Consider the following 21,975-nt stretch of genomic DNA (forward strand, 5'->3'; position numbering starts at 1 on the left):
GTTTATTAGTACTTAAAAAGCACATACTGTATTAATGCCTTATTCTGCATGACCATATTCTACATCCCTTAATCCTAACCAATACTTAAACTTAACCACTACTTTATTACGTATTAAGTCTTTATTACGAGTTTATTGAGACAAAAGTCATAGTTAATAGTTAATTAATAGTGAGAATAGAACCCTAAACTAAAGTGTGACCAGAATAATTGTAGTGTTATATTATATATTTGAAAGAATTTAAAGAGCCATTTCATGTCTATCCTTGTATCATTTATTAATTCATCGGTTGATATAGGACTTAGAAAGTCATTAGTAATAAGTAATTAAATACTTTTTGGAGAGAGTAATTTGTACAGTAATCTGATTATGTAATTAGTAACTAGTAATTAATTACTTTTTTAGAGTAACTTACCTAACACTGATTAGGCCTATATTAATATACCTACTAATATTGCTTTCTTGTAGTAGTTTCAATGTCACAGTCAATTTAAACTCAATGACTTCATAAAAAAGGACAATAAACCATTAACAGATCATAGTTTTTTGACAGGAAAAATACCTGTCACTAAAAGTGTTACAAAGAAAAGAAAGAGTTATAATTTTGTCTCTCAATAAATTATTCTAACTTATTGACCCTGATTGTTATTTTTAAAGGGCAGTATGACTATCTATCTATCTATCTATCTATCTATCTATCTATCTATCTATCTATCTATCTATCTATCTATCTATCTACTCAGGGTAGCTGAGCTCAATTTTATTCAGTAAATTGTCCTTTGGTCCATCTACAGGTTCACAGGGTGGGTTGGTTTACAGTGCACAAAGGCATGGCTGTTGATTGGTTGCCAGTCAGTCTATTCACATGTAAATCAGACCTCATAAATGTCCCCCTTCAATCGCCCACTTTGCACAGTATATGTAGTGCTTGTTAGCACAGACTTTTGTCTCGAATTGAACCGCCGACCATCTGCCCCCCATTCAGGCGTCCTCTCAGCGGTCTCAACTGCAGCAATATGGCCCCTGCGTCCCGCAGCAACAGACACGAGGAGGACTATTACGGAATAAAAGACAGAAAGGTACGCAACATGTCTTTTTAATAGTACCAGGAAAAGTTTATCGACGTTTTCCCCTCAACTTAAACGCATTTCTCTCTCCCTCTTCAGACGAGGAAACCTCTGGTGGAGAAAAAGAGACGCGCCCGCATAAATGAAAGTTTACAGGAGCTGAGGCTACTGCTAGCCGACCCGGATGTAAGTTCATTTATCACTTCTTAAAGCATCTGTATCCACCGCCAACATACAGTGCAAAGAGAGTCTTAACATCGCACTTTGCGTCATTTTTAGGCGCAGGTAAAAATGGAGAATGCCGAGGTGTTGGAAATGACCGTGAAGCGCGTGGAAAGTATTCTACAAAACAAAGCGAAGGGTAAGAGCTGTTTCAATATCAAGTTTCATACAGGCCTAAAACGGATGCTTTCCGTTGCATTTAAAATAATCCCGAGTCTCATCTCGTGTAGTTTATTTGGGTCGTGACGTCATACCGCTTTTCTTCCTCCGCAGAGGCTGACAGCGTGAACCGCGAAGCTAACGAGCGTTTCGCCGCGGGATACATCCAGTGCATGCATGAGGTGCACACCTTCGTGTCCAGCTGTCCGGGAATCGACGCGACCATCGCCGCCGACCTGCTCAACCACCTCCTGGAGTGCATGCCTCTGAACGACGAGGATCGCTTTCAGGACATCCTGTCAGATCTCATGACGGACTCTAGCAACGGTGGCACTTGGCCTGGCGAGCCGGCGTACGCTACGCTGTCCCCCGCTGTCAGCAGTGCCTCTTCTGCCTTGTCCCCGGCCCCTTCAACCACCTCCAGCGATGACCTTTGCTCTGACCTGGATGACACGGACACGGAGCACAGCCGCGTCTCGGTGGACGCAAGGGACCAAGCGCCAAGCTTGTACCTCTCCAAGTCCGTTTGGAGACCCTGGTAGTGTCGATTCATGAACATTTGAGTGCATTTTTTATTAGTTTAGAGCTATTAAAACCTGCATTAGTCCAGGATTGAGCACATTTGTGATAGACCATTCATGGACAGTTCTACAGTTGGAATAGGGCATCTGCAATGTTGCTTTTTTGTCATTTGTCATCGACCTGTGGATACCCCTCAGTAAGCTCTTCTTGGTGCAACAATGTGCATTTCAATCCAGTTTTTCATTTTTATTTAATTGTTTTCTTTTGTATAAGCTAAGTTAAAACAACACTGTAAGGATAAATAATATTTCTAGGGAGTGTCTTCCCGTTTCTAATTATTGTACACTCTTAAAAATAAAGGTTCCATGAAGAACCTTTAACATCCATGAAATCTCTCCATTGCACAAGGTGTTCTTTATAGTTTCACACACACACACACACACACACACACACACACACACACACACACACACACACACACACACACAATGGTTCTTTTAAGAACTGAAAGGTTCTTTGCGGAACCCAAAATGGTTCTCCTATATGGCATCACTGTGAAAACTCTATTTCGGAACCATTATTTTTAAGAGTGTAGGGTAGGATGTAAATATTTCAATGTCGTGGCTGTAGATATAGATCTCTTGACATTTAAAAGTGTATGTAATCGTTGTGATAAAGGAATTTAAAATAAATAAAAGTCATATGTAATGACATTTAATGTGTTTTATATGTGATCGTGACTTCACCCTTCATTAAAATATCATTTTGATTTTCCTACTGTAAGAAGTGTCATGTTATTTCTTTAAATTTCCGTTACATTAACTAGAATTTGAGGCTTTCCTTGAACTGATGATGAAGAGCGGATGTTATAGAGTTTCTAGGCAGCTGCAGAACGCTTTGATGAAATAACCAGAGTATGTTACCTGCTTTATCACACCTCCTCTACATGTCTGAAAGTGTGAATGTCCGCTTTGGGTATTTTGAGCCTTCAGACGTGTAAAACTTAACACCCATAACCGATTAGTGTTGCACAGAATGACTAGCGCTAATAGGTGTCGTGCTGCAGATCATGTCTACTGTCGACTACGTGTTGCTAGTCAAGTCTGTTATTGAAAGTAAGTAAAGCAAAAATGGCATTTTGGCGGAAAATTTAGTTGCTATTGTATTTTATATATATATCTGTAATGGACAGTAAAAATAAAACAACCTGTCTGCAACCATACTCGCCAACCCACGTGGTTTAGTATAAGTTTTACTCGAAGTTACGGTTTGATTACGGAAGATATAGACTATATTATTAATAAAAAGCATTAAATCTTACACAACTGAGCACAGAAATATATATACGTTATCTATCTACAAATGAAGTCGAAATAGCTAACTCCAAATGAAGTCGAAAATAGAGGCAACGCTATTAACAGAGAAAACGTTTCAGTAGTTACCAAGGTGATTCCTTGTCTATATTTAGAGTACTATGAAAAACAAACGCTAATTCCAACAAAAGTTAGTCAGAAGAGTGTGTTAAATAGACGCTCGCGAAGTCGCTTCACTTGAGGTTAGCAACATTAGCTACTCGCGCGATTTCTCTGTGTATCGACACAACAGAAGTGATACTTTAGCGACTTACACTTCACAAATATTGATTACCACAAACCACTTTTTTTTTTACTTCAAATGTGTAGTCTAAAGATTAACCAAGTGTAACTTACTAGGTCTGCGCGACACTAAACCTCAACTGACTGCGGCCGTAAAACTGACAGAATTAAGTGCTGCTAAAACCACTGAATAACCGCCGAGTAACTTAGTCCAAACGGACGACCTATAGTTTGAAGATCCGTCTTAGTTTATATAAACCATTAACTGCAGTTTTCCACAACCAAGATTTGAGCACGTTTGATGTAAATACGTATTAACTCTTTTAAATCCACATATAAGGTTCGCAGACTGTTGACAGGTTGTATTACCACTGCTTTCATCAGGATCAGGGCCGGATTTTCGGCGTCTGAAGGTTGTTGTCTTGGTAGGAGGCCGGGTGGAGCCATTCACACCTTGTCCTCAAATTGGCGCAGGTGTGAAAGAAAGGAACTAGCGCGCCTTTCATGTGTGGAGGCTCAAACCCCAGTGAGGAGAGTCTGGTCACATGAAGGGAAGTTGTGCGTCTGATGTGCGCTGTATACTAATAAAAAAACGTTTTAACGGTCGTCTGACTTTGAACATATGGCGGAGAATGGGCCCCTCTGTTCCAACGGTCCGTTTGCGCAGGACCGGGCTGTACACTGACGAGTAAAGATGTCTAAACTAAACACTGGAAAATGGAAATAGGTTTTTTAAATACAACAGTATGTTTCAAAGTGACGTTATATACATAAAATAGCCTATATTAGAGGACTGGACGAAAACAACTTCATTTAATATCACAAAAGACTTTTCCTTTGGACTCTGAACATCTTAAATAGATGACTTTCAAGTCAAGTCACCTTTGATAACAGGACAATTATGCATTTCAGCTGAAGTCAGTTCAGTGTTGATTCAGTTTCGTTGTAAAGATAATCAATTTTAAAATTAGTTCATTTAATTTATGAAGCAGATTTGCAAAAAATTGTCATTTTCACTTTCAATGAATATTTGTACATAGTGTAAAAAGCTACACAATCGGGGAAATGCATTTGTATTTTACAGTCCTGTTCCTCTTGTACTTACAATGTACTTATGATAGTAATTGTAATAACTGGGTAATAACCCTGAACCTACCCTAAATGATCTAAATGGATTACCAAAAAGTGGTCCGATTTCTCCAACCTCACTGTACTAAATTCATATACTGTATTTTAAATCTCGATAATCATGAACAAAGACACAGCCAAGAGTAATTTCTTTCTAAAAAATAGACTTTATTTCAAATTATTAAACAACAAAAAGGGGCAGCATAAAGGAACACCACAAGTTTGAAAGTGACAAAATGCAAGGACATTTATATACAACGTGGGCTAAATGTTGTGAAATAGATTCTTCAATACTAAAAGCTTAAAGCCAAGTTGACCTTCAAATGGAGACCTTTGAATCTGACATTTAAACCTTCATTCTGCCCTTATGTATAAGGTGTTTTTGAGCTGTAGTAATTGTAGATTTATGGTAATTGTGGTTATACAGCAGGTTTAGGTGGGGGCAGTCAGAGAGATCAGGGTTAGACCTCGGTCTCAGCAGATTCAACATATGTTTGGGCTTATAAAAGGAGACATTTAACACTGGAGGTTCTATATAGCAACAGACAATCAGACAAGCAGTCTGAACAAAACAATAGCACCTAAACTCTTTAGCCCAAAATACTTTTCTGAAAAAATTCACCTAATGCTACTAATGCATTGCACTTGAGGTCTTAACACATTCACAATCTGATCAAATTTTGCTGCAAGTGCTAAAGCAAAGTTATCGTGCTTTGTGTACCTTTCAACTGCCCTAGTTTAATAAATTAAATTTCAGCTCATAACCTACAAGTCCTCAGTGTAGAATTGTGAATTTGAAAGGATATCAGAAATCTATCCCACAACACAACTATCAAACACCAGAAGAACTGTGTCAAGTGCTTTTACGTCTTTTCAGAAGGAGAAAAAAAAAAACCATATAAAATATTTTCTTTTATAGAAAAAGAAAGTCATAAAGAAGAAAATAAGTTAGTTTGTATATATACACAGGGAAAAACTGCCAGGGAAACACTGAAAAGGAAATATTATTCCTTAATTTTAAAGTCCAACAGTAATGGTCACTGAACAGCACAGAGTCTGGCTTTAAAGACAGTTCAGACTGTCTGGAAATAATCTGTTGACTTTGATATGCTCTCACACTCACTCACTCACTCACTCACTCACGCACTTACTCACTCATGTATTTACACATCTGTACACACTCACACAAACTAGCAACCAGAACGAGTCTTCGTGAAGATCTGTGGCTGCGGCAGAAGCATTTTCTTGATGCTAAAATGTCCGCATTGCCCGATCAGATGAGGTCTGTGTTTTTACATGTGGAAAAGAGGTCTGGTTTAGGTAACAAGACCTGGACAGCCATGTGCTCTTTAGTGTGAAGGATCTTCACTGCTATTGGCCGGAGGCGCGGTGACATCATTGGTTTCTGATTCCCCCATGTGCAGATCTGGTGGATCCTCCTCTGTCAGGGTTTCACTGACCTCTTCACAGCTGACACACGCCTGCAAATAAACACTTATTAGTCTACATGGAGTGCGCAACTCTTTTTATTCTCTGTTCTACCATTAAAAAAATGTTGCACTTGATTTTATCCATCTGGAATTGACTAGATAGTGAAATGTGGTAAAAGTTATTACTTTTTGATGAAAGTTACAATGACATATCAAAAAATTATTTAACAAAATTCTATTTCACATATTTGACCACTGTAATATATATATATATATATATATTACAGTGGTCTATTGATATTGGTCATTGATATTAGATAAAATATCAATGTATACAGACCTTGACGTCAATGGCTTTGGGCAGTCCGCCTCTTCTCATCCAGGGATGCACTTCTGCCAGCTCTCTCTTTTGATCTTCTGTAAAGCGTGGCTGACTTTTCTGCATCTGCCGCAACTTCTCCCTGTCCTCCCTCAGAACCTTCTGGATGTCACTGCAAAAGAGAAGAATTTGTTTGTGATTTAATGCCATGCCAGCTTCCATGGATATTTTCATGGCAAAAAAACAATACAATACAAGATTAAAACCTATCCACCTATTTCCTAATGTATCCAGCATTTTATATTATGGGAGGCACTTCGAGTTTGGATACACTTCAAGGTGGATACAAGTTTGATAACTGAATGTGGTCTGACTTTGTAAAAGTGAAAGCTAAATAAAACAATTTCAAAAGAGATATGAAAAATATGAACACATACACACTCAATCAGTGGCCAAGTACACGCAAATATCATTTATGTAGCGCCCTCTAATGGGCATATCATATATATATATATATATGTATATATATATATATATATGATGTAGTTTGGAACAACATTATGACAACATGAGTGACATTTCACCTGGTTAAACACAATAGCTCTAAAGGCCCCGATATACTTAAAGCAAAATCAAAGAAGAAACTGGTGTGATGTCATTTCAAACAAAATCAGGCTAAAATGAAGTTCGTTTGGAGTTTGTATTGGGAGTTGAATGCAGGTTGCCAAAGCGAACTTTCCAGCTGGTAAACACCTATGAACTACCATTGTTCTGTGCTGACTACGTAATAAGTGGGTGCGGCACTGATGCTTCGCATTCTTTGACGTGAAAATCTTTTTTGGTTCATTTCTTCTGTTCAGTGCGTCGAGAACAGACGGCAGTAAAAACATGAACACATTGGAGAGCTGCTTTATAGTAGAAACTGAAGTTGTAATTCTAACTGAAAGAGACACTGACACTGTTTTTCATGTCCAATACTGTAAAACTGCTTGCTTTAAAGTATTCTATTGTATAAAGTGCAATATAAATATACGTGTGCCGAATTACAGAGCTGGTGCAAACATATCCACATCGCTACTCACCTCATCATTTTTGTTGCGCTTATTCTGTTATTGAGAGGAAAGCATGCAGCACATAATTACATATTCATCTAAACGATGTTCGCTAACAGTATATGCTGAAAAGGTATTTCGAACTTCTTTTTACCCCTAAGCGAAGAAAGAAAAAGAACTTTGCAGTGAGTATATCGGTGCCATAAAGGTCTAAGGATGAAGGGCAAGAAGGCAGGGGAGGAGAGGTTACTGGTAACTGCTAGTTGTGGGGGGTGGGGTGGGTTCTATTTCTTCTTTCTTCACCCACTCACCGAGATGGTAACTGGTATGACATCATAACATCTTCGTCTACGTTAGCCATGAGCAGCCATGGTGGGTCCTGCAGTACATACTTGATCAGGTTCTCACTCCTATCCAGCGCCAGCGCTACAGAGCCTTGCCCCTTGGCCTTACGGGACTTCTGAGAGGAATCCACGCTGCCGAAGTAGTTACTGCTGTTGTTGCTTGTGTTGCTGCTTCCTGAGGAAGAAAAAAATAAAAGGGGTGGTGAGAGAAGCGGACCTTTTAAAAACTACAGTTTTCTAATGGAAAGTCTGTACTGGATAAACCAGACATAATACAAAATAATTTAGAGGAAGTGGGAAAAATCTTTTTGGTTTATTTTGATTATTGTGGGCTTAGATGAGATGATGAGATTCTTCCTCTTTTAGGATTGCTTTCATGCGCTTGTAATTTATTCCTGTGATGGCAAAGCTGAATTTTCAGCATTCAGTTTATCCTTGCTGAATAAAAGTATTTTCTTTTTAAAAGAATCTTACTGACCCCAAAACTTTGAACAGTAGTGTATATCAAAGTGCAATGTATTAAGGTGTGTGTTCAACAGCATATTAGTTTTTGCTGCAGCATCAAAATTTGTATAAAAAATCATTATATATTTTTTTTTATATGGCATAGCGACAACCCTGCACTACAATCTGCACGCTACAAAGGACACTTCAGATCAGGAATTAACAGGACATGTGTCATTTCAGATCTATAAACTATAAACTCCAATTCTCACCAGTTCTACTGGCAGATCCGCCACTGGCAGACGTTCTACAGCCGTTAGAACCAGAGCCCATGGAGCCTGAGGTGGCAGAGCCAGTGCCAGAGCGTGAGTCCTCTGGGAGAATGTCCAGCAGGTCGCTAGATGATGAGAACTCATCGCTATGTTGACCATCGACAGGTGATCCTTCATCCTAGAAAAACAACACAAATAGAGTATAACATTAACATTAATTTTACAGATTTCTACACAATGTTATGTAAAGCATCTAAAGTTTGCTAAATGCACTAATTGCACATGTAAGCACCATGGCAACTCTTCACTATTCATACACCCATAATAGTAACTGCATAGTTCTTTAATTGCTAATTTATATCCCCGCATACCAGTTGTATACAAAACTTACATACTTAAAGGGTTAGTTCACCCCAAAAATGAAAATTCTGTCATTAATTACTCACCCTCATGTCGTTCCAAACCCGTAAGACCTTCGTTAATCTTCAGAAAACAAATGAAGATATTTTTGATGACAGAATGCTGTCAGATTTCCTTCCATTGACTTCCTTTGCAACTGAGACTTTGATGCTTCAAAAAGTTCATAAAGAGATCAGAAAACTAATCCATGTGAATTGAGTGGTTTAGTCCAAATTTTCTAAAGAGACACGATCACTTTTAATGATGAACAGGTTTAATTTAGGCTTTTACTCGCAAATAAACATTGATCAGTAAACATAAACAAAAGCTCAACCTAACTTGAATAACGCAACTTTATCAACTTTTTGAAGGGTCAAAGTCTTAGTTGTGAAATCAGTCAATGGACAGCGTTCTGTCATCAAAAAGATTTTAATTTGTCTTCTAAAGATGAACGAAAGTCTTGCGGGTTTGGAACGACATGAGGGTGAGTAATTAATGACAGAATTTTCATTTTGGGGTGAACTAACCCTTTAAGGATCTAAATGTCCAAGAATGACCTCTATAGGCTCAATATGAAGAAAGCAAACTTTTATGCTGCATGGTTTGTTTCATTAAAAGAAAACGGAAATGTTTTTTTTTTTTTTATTATTAAAGAATTAATTATTTATTTTTATTACAGAAGCACTTGGGCGTGACACATTGTTGGGAGATCCTAAATAATTGTGCATGCTTTAAAGCCTAATGTGCAGAATACAAACTTACTGACTGCATATTGTTTTTTAAAATACAGATATTAATTTTTCAGTAATAACCATGCAATAATTTTGCATGCTTTAAGCTTAATGTGACTGCAATATGATGCAAGGATTGAAAGTTTAGGTCTTGCTGAAAAGTAAATACTGCCACCTGTTGGTCAATCCAAAGCGTTGCATTTGAGGGGTTCTTTTTGAGTGTGTTGTTTGAATGAAAGTCATAATGAAGAAATGAGAGTAAGAAAAGAATTTGAAAAGAGCACCATGGTATTACCATGTATAAAAATGTGAGAAAAAGGGTCCCAACCTGTAGCACATCTTTGTCAGTTTTGGTTTGCCCGACTGCACTCCCTGCTTTCTCCACACTACTGCTGCAGTTGCCTTGTGGTACAACAGATGGCGCCATGCTCTCCTGCCTCTCAGCAGAGCGTTGGGTCTCCTCTAACTGCAGCAGGTTGAGCTGCAAAGGTGAGCTGCAGCGTGACTGGAACAAAGGCGGGGAGGGTGGACTGCTTCCTCCCATGGACTGTGGGGTGGGGGTTCGCAACAGCTCCTCCCTCAGCTCAGGGTCGGGTCGTTTTGGGGGTTCCTCAGGGCTAGCAAACTGGAATGGCTGTGGCTGAAATGGAGCCTGTGGGGTAAAGGGGTTCTGGGAGGTGAACTGAGTCTGTATGGTAAAGGTCGACTGCGGAGGGAATGTTGCCTGTGTGGTGAAACTAGGCTGAGGTTGAAAGGAAGGCTGCGCAGGGAAACTTCCCTCCTTGGGGTAGAATGGCTGCCGCGGAGGGCTGCCCATCTGTGGGAACATGTAATTGGGCAGTACAAGCGCCACCATGGGGGTGACCAGAGGAGCCGAGTATGGAGTCTGTATGGGCTGCATCGGGATGCGTGGATCTTGGCTGCACTGAGCCTCCCCGAAGCCTGGCATCTGAGCATCCACCCTGGGCTGCATGCCGCCGGCTCCCGGGTACATCTGCAGTGGGTACGCAGGCATCACAGCTGGATAGGCGATGGGGAAGGTGGATTGGGATGTGTCCGAGGGAGACCAGGATGTCTGGTTGAGGCCCTGTAACTGAGGTCTGGGTGTCGGCCTACGGCCGGAAGGTGTGCTGTCAGAGGACTCATTCGGCTTGATCCGCTTGGACTTGGTCTTCTTGTTGCGACCCCGGCGGGTTCCGGTGGTCTCCGGTGCACCGCCACCACCTTGCTTACATGAGCGAGCAGCAGGAACAGCTGGAGAGAAAGACAGGAAGCTTAAAATAGATTGACTTTTTTTTGCTTGACAGTTAATTTAATAAACATAGCTACAGAAAAAGTGGTTCTTCATGTGAACGTTATGGACTACATGTAGTAAGGAACAAAACTCTAGGGATACAAGGTTTGAGGAAATATCTAAATTTTCTGATAAAAATTGCAATTACATTTTTTAAATTACAAAACAGTTTCGCGCTTGCTGAAGGGCTGTACAATTCTGGTAAAATTTAACGATTATATGTCAATATAACTTTATAATAATAATTATAATATTATCAAGTAACCTTTATTTATATACAGCACTTTTTACAATACAGATTGTTTCAAAGCAGCTTTGCAGTAATAACAGGAAAACTATCCATTTCAGCTGTTGTTCAGCTGAAGTCAGTTCAGTGTTGATTCAGTTACACTGTAAAAATCATCAGTTATTAAATTAGTTAATTTCATCTACAAAGTAGTTCTGCAAAAACATGATGTCCAGCTCAGTTCAGTTCTCATTCAAGTGTCAGTACAGTCAGAACAATAATATTGTTGAATATTAAAGGGTTAGTTCCCCCAAAAATGAAAATAATGTCATTAATTACTCACCCTCATGTCGTTCTACACCCGTAAGACCTTCGTTAATTTGTGTTCCGAAGATGAACAAAGGTGTTACGGGTGTAGAACGACATGAGGGTGAGTAATTAATGACAGAATTTTCATTTTGGGTGAACTAACGCTTTAAGTGTCCCCAAGCCAGAGGCAACTAATGTACTAATAACAGTAAATTATACATAATTATATGCAACTAACCAAACTTTAATACTAATCGGTAGCACTTTATTTTACAGTCCTGTTCCCCATGTACATACAACATATTTATTAATTGCAAATAACTGTGCCAAAACCTAGCCCATGTAGTTACCTTATATTACCAAGTACTTTCTTAGGTAAGTACACTGTAAATACACATAAGTGCACATACTGTAAAGTGCAACCACTTATATAACTCTCTATTGAGTACATGTTAATATTACTAAGTACTTTAATGTATAATGACACTATAAAGTGTAAAGGAAAGTGTAACAATAATAATAATAATAATAATAATTTTTATTACTAAATAAAAATATTAAAACAAAATAAGAAATGTAACAAGTGTAATATTTTACTATAAAAAAAACAGTATTGAATAAAAAAACCCTGTAAAATTACAATAATAATATTGATAGCTGTCTTAATTTCCTCATTTTCAAATGTTAAACCATCAAGCATTCATTTTGGTAGAAAAACACAGAAAGCACTTACAAATTTTCGTTTTTTTTGACAACAGCTGGATTTTAAGTTCTTCTCATTACAAGAGTGGGAAGATTGACTGCACGTATAAGCAACTCGGAGCAAAACAGAGCTGCTCTGAAACACTAAAATACACAGGATCAAAAGCTGCTCGCATTTGAAAGAACCCAGTGCTGTGCTTTAGGGCTGCGACAATTAATCAATGCATCTTGATTCGTAAATCGATTCTGAGATTTTCAGAATACATCGCAATCATCTCTCGATCTATTCTAAACTTAGTTTTTAACAGCAGATGGCGCTCTAGACTAGTTTTTAACTGCACGCTCAAACGCTCACGAAGAAGAGCACTCATGCTTCAGGCTGAGTCTGAGAATGTACTTGCACCTCAGAATGCTTTTATGACTTGTGATGAATGTAAACAGCCCACTGCACACACCCTTGTAATTTGCTTCAACCCTTTCAAACTTTATGTATGATTATTTTATAGGTTTAAGTGGCGTGTGTAAAGAACTGAAAGCATTCAAGCCAGAGTATGGCTGTTTCTAAAGCATGCAGTGTCATCTGCTGTTGAAAACTAAGCTCAGAATTTTTCATGCATTGATTTATTGTCCCAGCCCTACTGTGCTTCACTCTGAAACAGTGCATATATTTATTTCATTAAATCTTTATATTTATTTAATTAATAATTTTCAATTTATCGTGCAGCCTTTAAAAAAATTCTCTATTCTGATGTTATACACTTATACACTTTCTGTATACACAAGAGCATTCAGCCTCAGGTTTTGACTATTAAATCGTTCCTTACCCTCAGATGTAACTTGTCCTTTCTGTCTCTCCAGATAGAGGGAGCAGTCGGCTTTAAAAGCATGCACACCTCGCAGCTCTCTGAAGCGGCTGAGGAACGCCTGCTCTTCCTTCTGGGTATGTGCCGCCAGAACATGCTTGGTCAGGCCCAGTTTCTTGTAAGCCTCTCGCTCAGGATTGTGCGGTGAGAGTGCAGCCGGAGGGACAGCGAGACCCTGACCTTCAGTTCCTTCAGCGCTGGGGACGTCTTCAATGATCTCTACAAAAGAACAAAAAAAAAGACGTTTAACTCAACAATGAGTGCAGTGCTCTCACACAGGTGACAGGACCAGCACTTGTTTAAGAGCTGCATCAAAGACTTCTCATGTGTATCTCATGCATGATGGGATGGGAATCAGGGGAAAATGCAAGCAGGATGCATCAATTTTTGGAGTCCTGCATGGCAGATTTGCACCTTTATTTTACTCATCAATTCAATCAAAAGTCTTTGCGATCAATTTTTTGTCCCCATGTTGTGGTAAGATTTTACTAACTTTGCAAGTGAAGTTTGGTAGAGAATTCTTGCTTTGGAGAGATGTGTCTTGTTGAGGATACGACTAAAACAAAAAAGGTGTTTTACCAAGGAACAGAGAAATCACATACAGCTCTAATACCGATAAACGTATCCAAAACCTAGTGAGCTGCAGACGTCCAGGCAGCTCACTAGTTTTTGGAATAGAAACATTATTTATAAGAACAGATAGACAGGGAGGACAGGCCAGACAGACAGACAGGCTAGACAGACGGACAGACAGACAGACAGGTCAGATAGACAGACAGACAGGAATAAATCAATTTACCTTTCTTGTCTCCCACGTGTACAATCGTGCTGCTGTAGCTGCACTGGCTGGTAATGGACACAACGCTTTCAGGTTTACTGGGCAGCGGGAGAGGGGTCAGAGATGGAGTCACTACACCAGAGCCTGGGGGCTTCTTGGAGACATCTAATGACGAAAGTCCTGGTTGGTCCTTTAGATGGCCTGTTGCTGAATGCAGAGAAAATCCAGAATAAACAGAAGGTTAACGGTCACTCAACAACCCTCATATATATTTATATATATATATATATATACGCAGAATTAACACCAAAGAAAGCCTGTTAACGCACTGTATATTCATTTAACATTTGTTATTCTTGTAAATGTGTTTTAAAGCTTTGCAAACTTTAACATTTGGTTTTGCATGATGGTCGGAACATTCCAAAATTGCAAATTCTGCTGATTTAAATATGTTACCAGAGTAATGTTATTAGTTTTGATGGAACTGTCTGATACATTCAAAATCCCATGGTTTTCCCAGAATTTTTTTAATTTATTTTTATTATGAATTTATATCTGTCATGGCATAACACAGCAGTATAAAATGCAGATATTATTGCAAAATTAAAAAGCAAATAATTTTTTAAGTACAATCTCGTAAAAATTATTTATAATTAAAAATTTAAATATATTAAATAAAGAATAAATTAAATACAATTATATAAAAAAAAATACAATAAATGAATATTTAAAAATTATATTTAGATTTTTTTTAAATGAACTATTTTAACTGTTAACTATTTCCTTAAAATCTCACAGCTCATGGTAGGTCTGTTTTAAACATTTTATATGCTATTGTTAAAAATTCTCTCTGGAGAAAATAACCTGCTCTTTAAGCAAACTGGTCCTTTCCATTACCTTCAGACACTTGCATGGAGCTCTCCACACCTCTCTGCTTGTCCTCGTCTGAGGATGTTGTGTTTGAGGAGGATTGGCACTTTCTCTTCACTGTTATGGGCACATTACAGCTCTCCAAATATCTGAAGGAGAAAGAAAGACATGATCAATGGAAACAAGGTTTACAAATGACTAACCAGGATGAATGTAAAATAAATGCATGTCTGATCTGTTCTGTTTTGTTTTTATTACATTGTTTTGTACCATTAAGTCTCTAAAATAATTTGTTTATTGGGGTTTACGTGTTCAACACACGTGTAGTAAACCTATTACTTTTGCTCTAATCTCTTTGAAACCCCTCACTGAAAATAAAGGTCCTAGATTACGAAACAGGAGACAGAAGGCCTATTTACACGAAGATGGACAAATCGCCATTAAAAATCTCAGGTGTATATTTGTAGTAAATATTCGACTTCAACCTTCATGAGGGTATTTATTAAACTATATAAAACACAACAGCCAAATGCATTAAAACTGAGCTTGATGTATTTTTGTATAACTTTCCATTTCTTTTTTAGGCTTTTAGGTTGAACTATTATGCATTATATTATGCATTAGCATTATGCTGATGTGCTAATGAGATTCCACATCCTGCAAAACGTACTGTTCTCTGTCGACCTATGTAAACAAGTTCTCATTTTTCTTCATTGCATGCTTAATTCAGTTGTTCATACTCTCTTTGCACCACAGGATCAATATCTCAATTAAATTTGGCTGTGAGTCAAGAACATGTCCCATCAGTTCTCACAGTGCCATGATTTTACACCTTTGTACCTGATTACACTGTCCAGGCAACTAATCTGCTGATAGGAGTAGACGGTCTGGTCTTTGAAGGCCAGCTCCTCTTGCCCAGTGGCACGCTGCTCCTCGGGAGACTCTCTCCAGGTGGCGAGACACGCCGAGTCTTTGGGTCGAACCACTGGACTTTTCTGTACAAACTCTGCAGGGAAGAAGGTAGGGTTTTCAGAAGGCCTGCACAATTAATTAAAGTCGATTTAAAATCAAAATTGCTCTATGGCCTAGTGTGATTATTAACGATTGCAATTTAATCAAACAAATATTATATTATATTTATTATATTAAAAAGAATAAATGAAATAATATATGCTTGCATTCAAAATGTTTGGTTAGTAAGACTTATTAAATGTTTTTGAAAGAAGTCTCTGCTCACCAAGGCTGCATCAAAATATAGTAAAAACAAGATTACTGTGAAATATTATTGCAACTTAAAATAACTGTTTTCTATTTTAATATATGTTAAAATGTAATTTATTCCTGTGATGTCAAAGCTGAATTTTCAGCATCATTACTCCCGTCTTCAGTGTCACATGATCCTTCAGAAATCATTCTAATATGCCGATTTGCTTGAAAACAGTTGTTGCTTAATATTTTTGTGGACATGTGATACACGTCTTTTCAGAATTCTATAGTTAATAGAACTGTTCAAAAGAACAATATTTAAATGGAATTAAAATGCATGTTTGCTGAATAAAATTAACAATTTCTTCTTCAAAAAAAAAAAACAAAAAAAACAAAAAAAACTTACTGACCCCAAACTTTTAAATGGTAGTATATTTAAACGATGTAAATAAATAATATATTAAATAAATATTATATTATATTATATTATATTATATTATATTATATTATATTATATTATATTAAAATCATTAACATGCATGTGACAACAAATGTTAGATGTTTTTCACTAATTTTTAGGTCAACTGAAAAAAAAAAAGATTCTTTTACAGTAGATAAAAAAGGATTTTAACATACAGTATGCTATTTCAAAGTGATTTGACGCATTTTTGTTCCGCAGTTCAAATCACAATTGCAATACTTGTTGATACCATATAGTGGAGCCACAGTTTTCAGACACATTTCTGTTGCACACAAAAAAATACACAGACTTTGATGACATGAGGGTGCGCTGATGACAGATGAGGTACACAGATGGTGGTGGATATTGGTACGTACTTGAAGGGCTCTTCTTCAGCTGCAGCTCTTGGTTTTTCTGCATGTGAACTCCTTTGCAAATCTCCTGAAAGCTCCTCTGAGAAATCACAGACATACAAACATAAATAAATCCACCAGAGATCCTTTTGGTTCTCATTGCATGAATTAAAAAAAGCTATGGCTAAATGCCATTGGGCGAACGTGAAACATTTGACTTGTAAAAATAGCTCGCCTGAAAAAAAAAAGAAGAAGTTGAGAACCAGAAATTATCATGTGACTCACCGGCTTGGCTCTATTGCCATCCTCTTCCTCTTGTCGCTGACGTGTTCCATTACCGTTACTTTCACTAGATGACGCCACACTCATCAGATGATCGTTACTGCCCAGACTCCCATAGCCACTAGAGCCATTGTTGTGCACCGGCTACAACACACAAAAACCATATTTAACCAGTGACTTTCATTGCTCTCATTCTAAAGGCTGGAATACACAAAATGAGGAGATTTTAAAACCCTTGCCATCATAAACTTGTCAACTTTGTTGATACTAATGGGCATCATACACTAAACAACCGAGGATCACACACTACCGCACACTTTCTAGTCACTCTGAACACAAATAACTCACAGAAACATGCATATCTTATAAAACTTTTTGTTTCCCAGTCTGTTACACAGTCTGGATGTTAAAACACTCTTTTTTCAATTGAATCAATTAATCTGCCTCTTTTAACTATGAATGAGTTTCCGCACCTGCACCAGGAGTCGGTGAATTTGCTCAGTGATTTCCTGGATGTCTGAGTCGATGGATTTGCCCTCAGCTGTGGCCGGAGCTGCAAACACATCTTCATTCACTGGACCCCTGGTAGTATGGAAGAAAAATACAGTTACACTACTGTTCAAAAGTTTGGGGTCGGCAAGATATTTTAATGTTTTAGAAAGAAGTCTCTTATGCTCACCAAGGTTGCATTTATTTGATAAAAAATATTGTAAAATTATATTATTGAATTATATTATTTTCTATCTGAATATTATTTAAAACATAATTTATTCTTGTGATGTCAAAGCTGAATTTTCAGCATCATTACTCCAGTCTTCAGTGTCACATGATCCTTCAGAAATCATTATAATAAGCTGATTTGCTGCTCAAGAAACATTTCTTATTATTATCAATATTAAAAAAAGTTGTGCTGCTTAATTTTACTTAATTTTAGCATACTGTGATGAATAGAAAAAAAACAGCATTTATTTGAAATAGAAATCTTTAATTGTCTTTACTCTAACTTTTAATCAATTTAATGCATCTTTGCTGAACTAAAGTGATACAATATTCTGGTTCCTTAAATTTCAGCAAATAATTTTTTTTCAAAACAAATATTAAAAGGTATAGTTCGCCCAAAAAAGAAAATTGTCATGACTTACTCTAAAGTTGTTCCAAACCTGTATGAGTTTCTTTCTTCTAGTAGATTATTTTGAAGAATGTTGTTAATCAAATAGTTGACGATAGTCATTGACTTCCATAGTAGAAAAAAAAAAATGGAAGTCAATGGCTACCATTAGCTGACATTCATTAAAATATTTTCTTTTCTGTTCAACAAAACAAAGAAACTCATACAAGTTTGGAACAACATGGGAGTAAATATTTTCATTTTTGGGTGAACTTTAAGGTTATCTTGGGAAATTCAGACACATTCCCTCATTCACCCTGCACACTCACATGCGAACTTTGTGTCTGCCGATGACGAAAGACACTTTGCGGCTCCAAGGATTGACAAAGCTGGACCAACTGGTGTCTATGGTGATGTACTCTCCATTACGAGCACAGAAGCGGATCGAGTGATCAAACGGCTGGCCAGCATACTGCAGGACTGATGAGACAAATAAAGAAAGAAGATTTTATTTGCAAATAAGATAATTAAAGGTACACTTTTACAACTTTTTTTTGTTCAAAATTTACAAACATTATATTATGAGCAAGTACATCATCAATCCATTCTCCAAACTGTGTTTTGTCTTATCCTGAATCACTAAAATGCCTATAATAATTGTTTATATTCTGATTATTTTAGACCAAGCGGGACGACAACCCCCTGCAAAATATGCCCATGCCCAGTATCTGCGACAACGTTCTTCCACAAGACACCTGCAGTTCTGCTTATTAACCACTAGGGCGCCAAAAAGTTACAGTGTAAATTTAAAACCCATTTTGTTTATAAACAAATGGATCTGCCCCCATTTGTTCCAAAAAATTTGATTAAGAAGCGATAGGAGAAAGTACTGTCCAATAAAAATACAATCACCTTTAATGCTAGCCTGGGTGCCAGCCCGAACCCCGCCCACAACATTTTTTGGACGGGAAGTTCGGTCTGGACTCGATCCATTGTGGAGTAATTATGCTCGGCTCCCAGAAGGCCGAGCCAATCAAATTGCCAGGGCGGGCTTTAATCGATGATGGACAGGCTATCTGCGGTTACGTAACCACCCACGTCATCAAAGAGCGCTTGGGGAGTTTGATTGACAAGCGATCTAACCAATCAGAACGCCGCATCCAACATTTTGTCCGACAAAGCAGTCAGGAGTTAGAAGATTAACCTCGGTGGAGTTAAATTTGAAAAATTGTGCATATTGACGTCTTTCCGCGTTTGAAACAACATTCATTCTCATGTTCATTCATGTTTATTTGATGCTATAAATGGACTAGTAGAAAGAGATGATCGGTTAACGAGCCTCTTGAGCTGAGGTGCTACAGCAATCTGTCACGATCATGGTCACAACACATTAAAGAGCCACAAAACGGTTTTTATTGTTTGAATTTTTTTAATAACTACACAGTTTGAAAGCTGGGACTTTGTTTAATATCATAAGTAACCTGCTCTGTCTCGTCTGTCGATGTGTTGTCAGTTTCCTCTTTGCTCCGCGATGTATTTTCCACTCTGTGTGGCGTGACAGCGCCACGGCTTGTCGGACAAAGCAACAGTAACTAAGGGGGGCGAGTCTTTGCGAAAGGTCAATTAGTTTACAACAATGATGGCTGTTGTTGAAGAACTGAGATGTGTAGATTCCGCCATCGCGTCCGTTATAGAAGATATCGACAGCGCATTAATTTTAAAAGAGGAACAGAGGACCGCGATCAAGGCATTTGTCGATGGGAAAGATGTCTTTGCCGTCCTTCCTACGGAATTCGGCAAAAGTTTGATTTATCAGCTGGCCCCGATGGTCGCTAAGAAGAGTTCTGTTGACAACTATGCGTCGCTCAACATACGTCACTTACTCTGTAGCTCTGATTGGTTGTAGGTCTATCCAATTGAGGTCTTTCCTGGATCGGTTGAAATACGCCCCCATAATCAAAGCCCAATGGAGCAGTATCAGACTCATATTCTGACTAGAATTGAGTATGACCACGTCAGGCTACTTCAATGCACTGTTTTTGTTTTATGACTTTAAAGGCTGTCTCAGCCTTTTTCTTGGAAAAAAAAAAAAGCACTCACTCTTCCTGTGGATGCCAAGCATGCTTGATCGATCATTGGGATGCAGGTGCAGAAGGACAGGTGTGCCAATCAAATCCTGTGGTAGATATCCTAGTAATGGAACAGCCCTACAGAGAGAAAAAAAACATCACATAACCAATTCTGATTAGTCTGCACAACAACAGCTATTGCCTTTAATATGCATTAATATGAGAAATGGAAAAAAGCAGGTGTACTGTAGTGTGAAACACTCAGCGCTTAAATTTCCAGCTAATCTTCATCTAGTACGTCAACAGTGAAGCATTAACACCCGTACCTCTCATCCACATCCTGAAAAACACAGCTGTGTGTGTGTGTTGTGGTGAAGATTCGTTTGTCCGTGGGGATTCTGGGAGCTGAGGAATCAACGTAAGGTTTTTGACAATGTTTAACATGAAAAAGCACATTTCAGTGTATACACATACTGAGGAAGCTACTTTGCAAGTAAACTTTTCAAGCTGAAAGCTACTCAGAATTTGAACAAGTTAAACTATAGTCAACATTTTTGGAAAGTAGTTAAATATACAACAAGTTATTAACAAAACAGCTGGCTATATCGTATCTATTTGGATAGAGTTTGAACACTATTGTTCAAATGAATCAATTTGCTCAGTCTTCTCAATGCTACTTGAGGGAACACAATCTAGGAGAGTGCATCATTATTAGATTCTAAGCCTGGATGTGTAGTATAATATGATATTAATAAAAATGCACCACTGCTTACTTAAAAAAATATGTTCAACATAAGAAGAACATGTAAAAGAACTGACCTTCATAGCCAGAGTGCACTCTCTCGGCCAGCAGGAGGCAGCAAAACTGATCTTCAGAGTGCTCCGTATCCTGCACCTTCATCAGATAAGGAGTCATTCTGAAGGGATAGTACTGAAGATCTCCTTCACACTCTTTACCACCACTGGAGAAGAGGACAAGAGAGAGTTTCGCACACTTTCAACAAAAACCTGCAAATAAACATCGGCTCAGTCAAAAAACTAGGGCCAGATTTACTAAATGGAGCAAATCAGCATGAGACTGCAATCTCATAAAAGCGCTGATGGGTGTGGAAAGTTCTGCAAGTGATCTACTGACAACCTGCAAATTAATCATTAATCTCAGCCATGTCATTTGTAAAAAAAAAATCTGGGTTAAATTGTGGTCCAAATTAAAGTAAATTGACAATTGCAAATAATGTGAAGTGAGCTTTTCCTTCCCTATCCATTCCAAAAATGTACATTTTGTAAAGCAAATCATACGTAGCCACATTTTATGTCTACGGAACAAATTTCAAGTATTTAAATATAAACCTTTAGATAGAAGCATAAAATTCTGTAAATTTTGTCCAAACTTTTTCATTTTCATATTGTTTAGGATCTAAGTTAGAGGTGAAGAAAGAATTGAGAAGTCACGGAAATCCTGGTAACACCTTACAATAAGGTCCCATTAGTTAATGCATTAAGTAATAACAACAAACAATGCACAATACATTTGATACAGTATTTATTAATCTTTGTTAATGTTAGTAAATTAAAATACAGCTGTTCATTGTTAGTTCATGTTAGCTCACGTCCATTGTTAAAATCAAAAGTTGTATCTGTTTATATAGTTTAATCTATTAGTAAATGCTAAATGAAACCCTGTTCTACCACCCAAGTGCTCAATCCCAAGTTTCATTAGTAATTCACTTCACTATGTTGCTTAACAGTTGTTTGCTGAATGCAATCTAAT

The 21,975-nt window shown here is 37.8% G+C and overlaps 2 protein-coding genes across 4 annotated transcripts in view; one reads left to right on the forward strand and one right to left on the reverse strand.

The window, feature by feature from the left end:
• The first annotated feature begins 790 nt into the window (after nucleotides 1-790).
• On the forward strand, nucleotides 791-2,747 carry hes6 (hes family bHLH transcription factor 6). Its single transcript, XM_048163329.1, has 4 exons — nucleotides 791-1,079; nucleotides 1,167-1,253; nucleotides 1,347-1,428; nucleotides 1,563-2,747. Exons 1-4 carry the CDS (start codon nucleotides 1,017-1,019, stop codon nucleotides 1,988-1,990), a joined length of 660 nt encoding a protein of 219 aa, XP_048019286.1. The 5' UTR covers nucleotides 791-1,016; the 3' UTR covers nucleotides 1,991-2,747.
• Nucleotides 2,748-4,840: 2,093 nt separating this feature from the next.
• The window catches only part of per2 (period circadian clock 2), a 41,593-nt gene continuing 24,458 nt past the window's right edge, over nucleotides 4,841-21,975 (reverse strand). The window contains exons 8-24 of one of the 3 annotated variants that reach the window (XM_048163326.1): nucleotides 21,024-21,166; nucleotides 20,531-20,609; nucleotides 20,236-20,342; nucleotides 18,465-18,615; nucleotides 17,501-17,609; nucleotides 17,031-17,171; nucleotides 16,770-16,845; nucleotides 15,567-15,732; nucleotides 14,754-14,875; nucleotides 13,878-14,063; nucleotides 13,572-13,634; nucleotides 13,040-13,297; nucleotides 10,013-10,938; nucleotides 8,555-8,732; nucleotides 7,887-8,013; nucleotides 6,464-6,614; nucleotides 4,841-6,174 (exon numbers count right to left, since the gene is read on the reverse strand). In XM_048163326.1, the coding sequence (XP_048019283.1) occupies nucleotides 6,043-6,174; nucleotides 6,464-6,614; nucleotides 7,887-8,013; nucleotides 8,555-8,732; nucleotides 10,013-10,938; nucleotides 13,040-13,297; nucleotides 13,572-13,634; nucleotides 13,878-14,063; nucleotides 14,754-14,875; nucleotides 15,567-15,732; nucleotides 16,770-16,845; nucleotides 17,031-17,171; nucleotides 17,501-17,609; nucleotides 18,465-18,615; nucleotides 20,236-20,342; nucleotides 20,531-20,609; nucleotides 21,024-21,166 (3,115 nt within the window). In that variant the 3' untranslated portion in view covers nucleotides 4,841-6,042. Of the gene's footprint in view, nucleotides 6,175-6,463; nucleotides 6,615-7,805; nucleotides 8,014-8,554; nucleotides 8,733-10,012; nucleotides 10,939-13,039; nucleotides 13,298-13,571; nucleotides 13,635-13,877; nucleotides 14,064-14,753; nucleotides 14,876-15,566; nucleotides 15,733-16,769; nucleotides 16,846-17,030; nucleotides 17,172-17,500; nucleotides 17,610-18,464; nucleotides 18,616-20,235; nucleotides 20,343-20,530; nucleotides 20,610-21,023; nucleotides 21,167-21,975 lie in introns of all 3 variants that reach the window. The other 2 variants (XM_048163324.1, XM_048163325.1) reach the window with 2 other exon arrangements.

Source organism: Megalobrama amblycephala, linkage group LG17, assembly GCF_018812025.1.
Source record: "Megalobrama amblycephala isolate DHTTF-2021 linkage group LG17, ASM1881202v1, whole genome shotgun sequence".
In the NCBI taxonomy this organism is placed as follows: domain Eukaryota; kingdom Metazoa; phylum Chordata; class Actinopteri; order Cypriniformes; family Xenocyprididae; genus Megalobrama; species Megalobrama amblycephala.

Coding starts and splice junctions, on each gene's coding strand:
- hes6 (XM_048163329.1), top strand. CDS start 1,017: ATGGCCCCTGCGTCCCGCAGCAACAGACACGAGGAGGACTATTACGGA. Junction 1,080..1,166: donor ACGGAATAAAAGACAGAAAG/GTACGCAACATG, acceptor CTCCCTCTTCAG/ACGAGGAAACCTCTGGTGGA. Junction 1,429..1,562: donor TCTACAAAACAAAGCGAAGG/GTAAGAGCTGTT, acceptor CTTCCTCCGCAG/AGGCTGACAGCGTGAACCGC.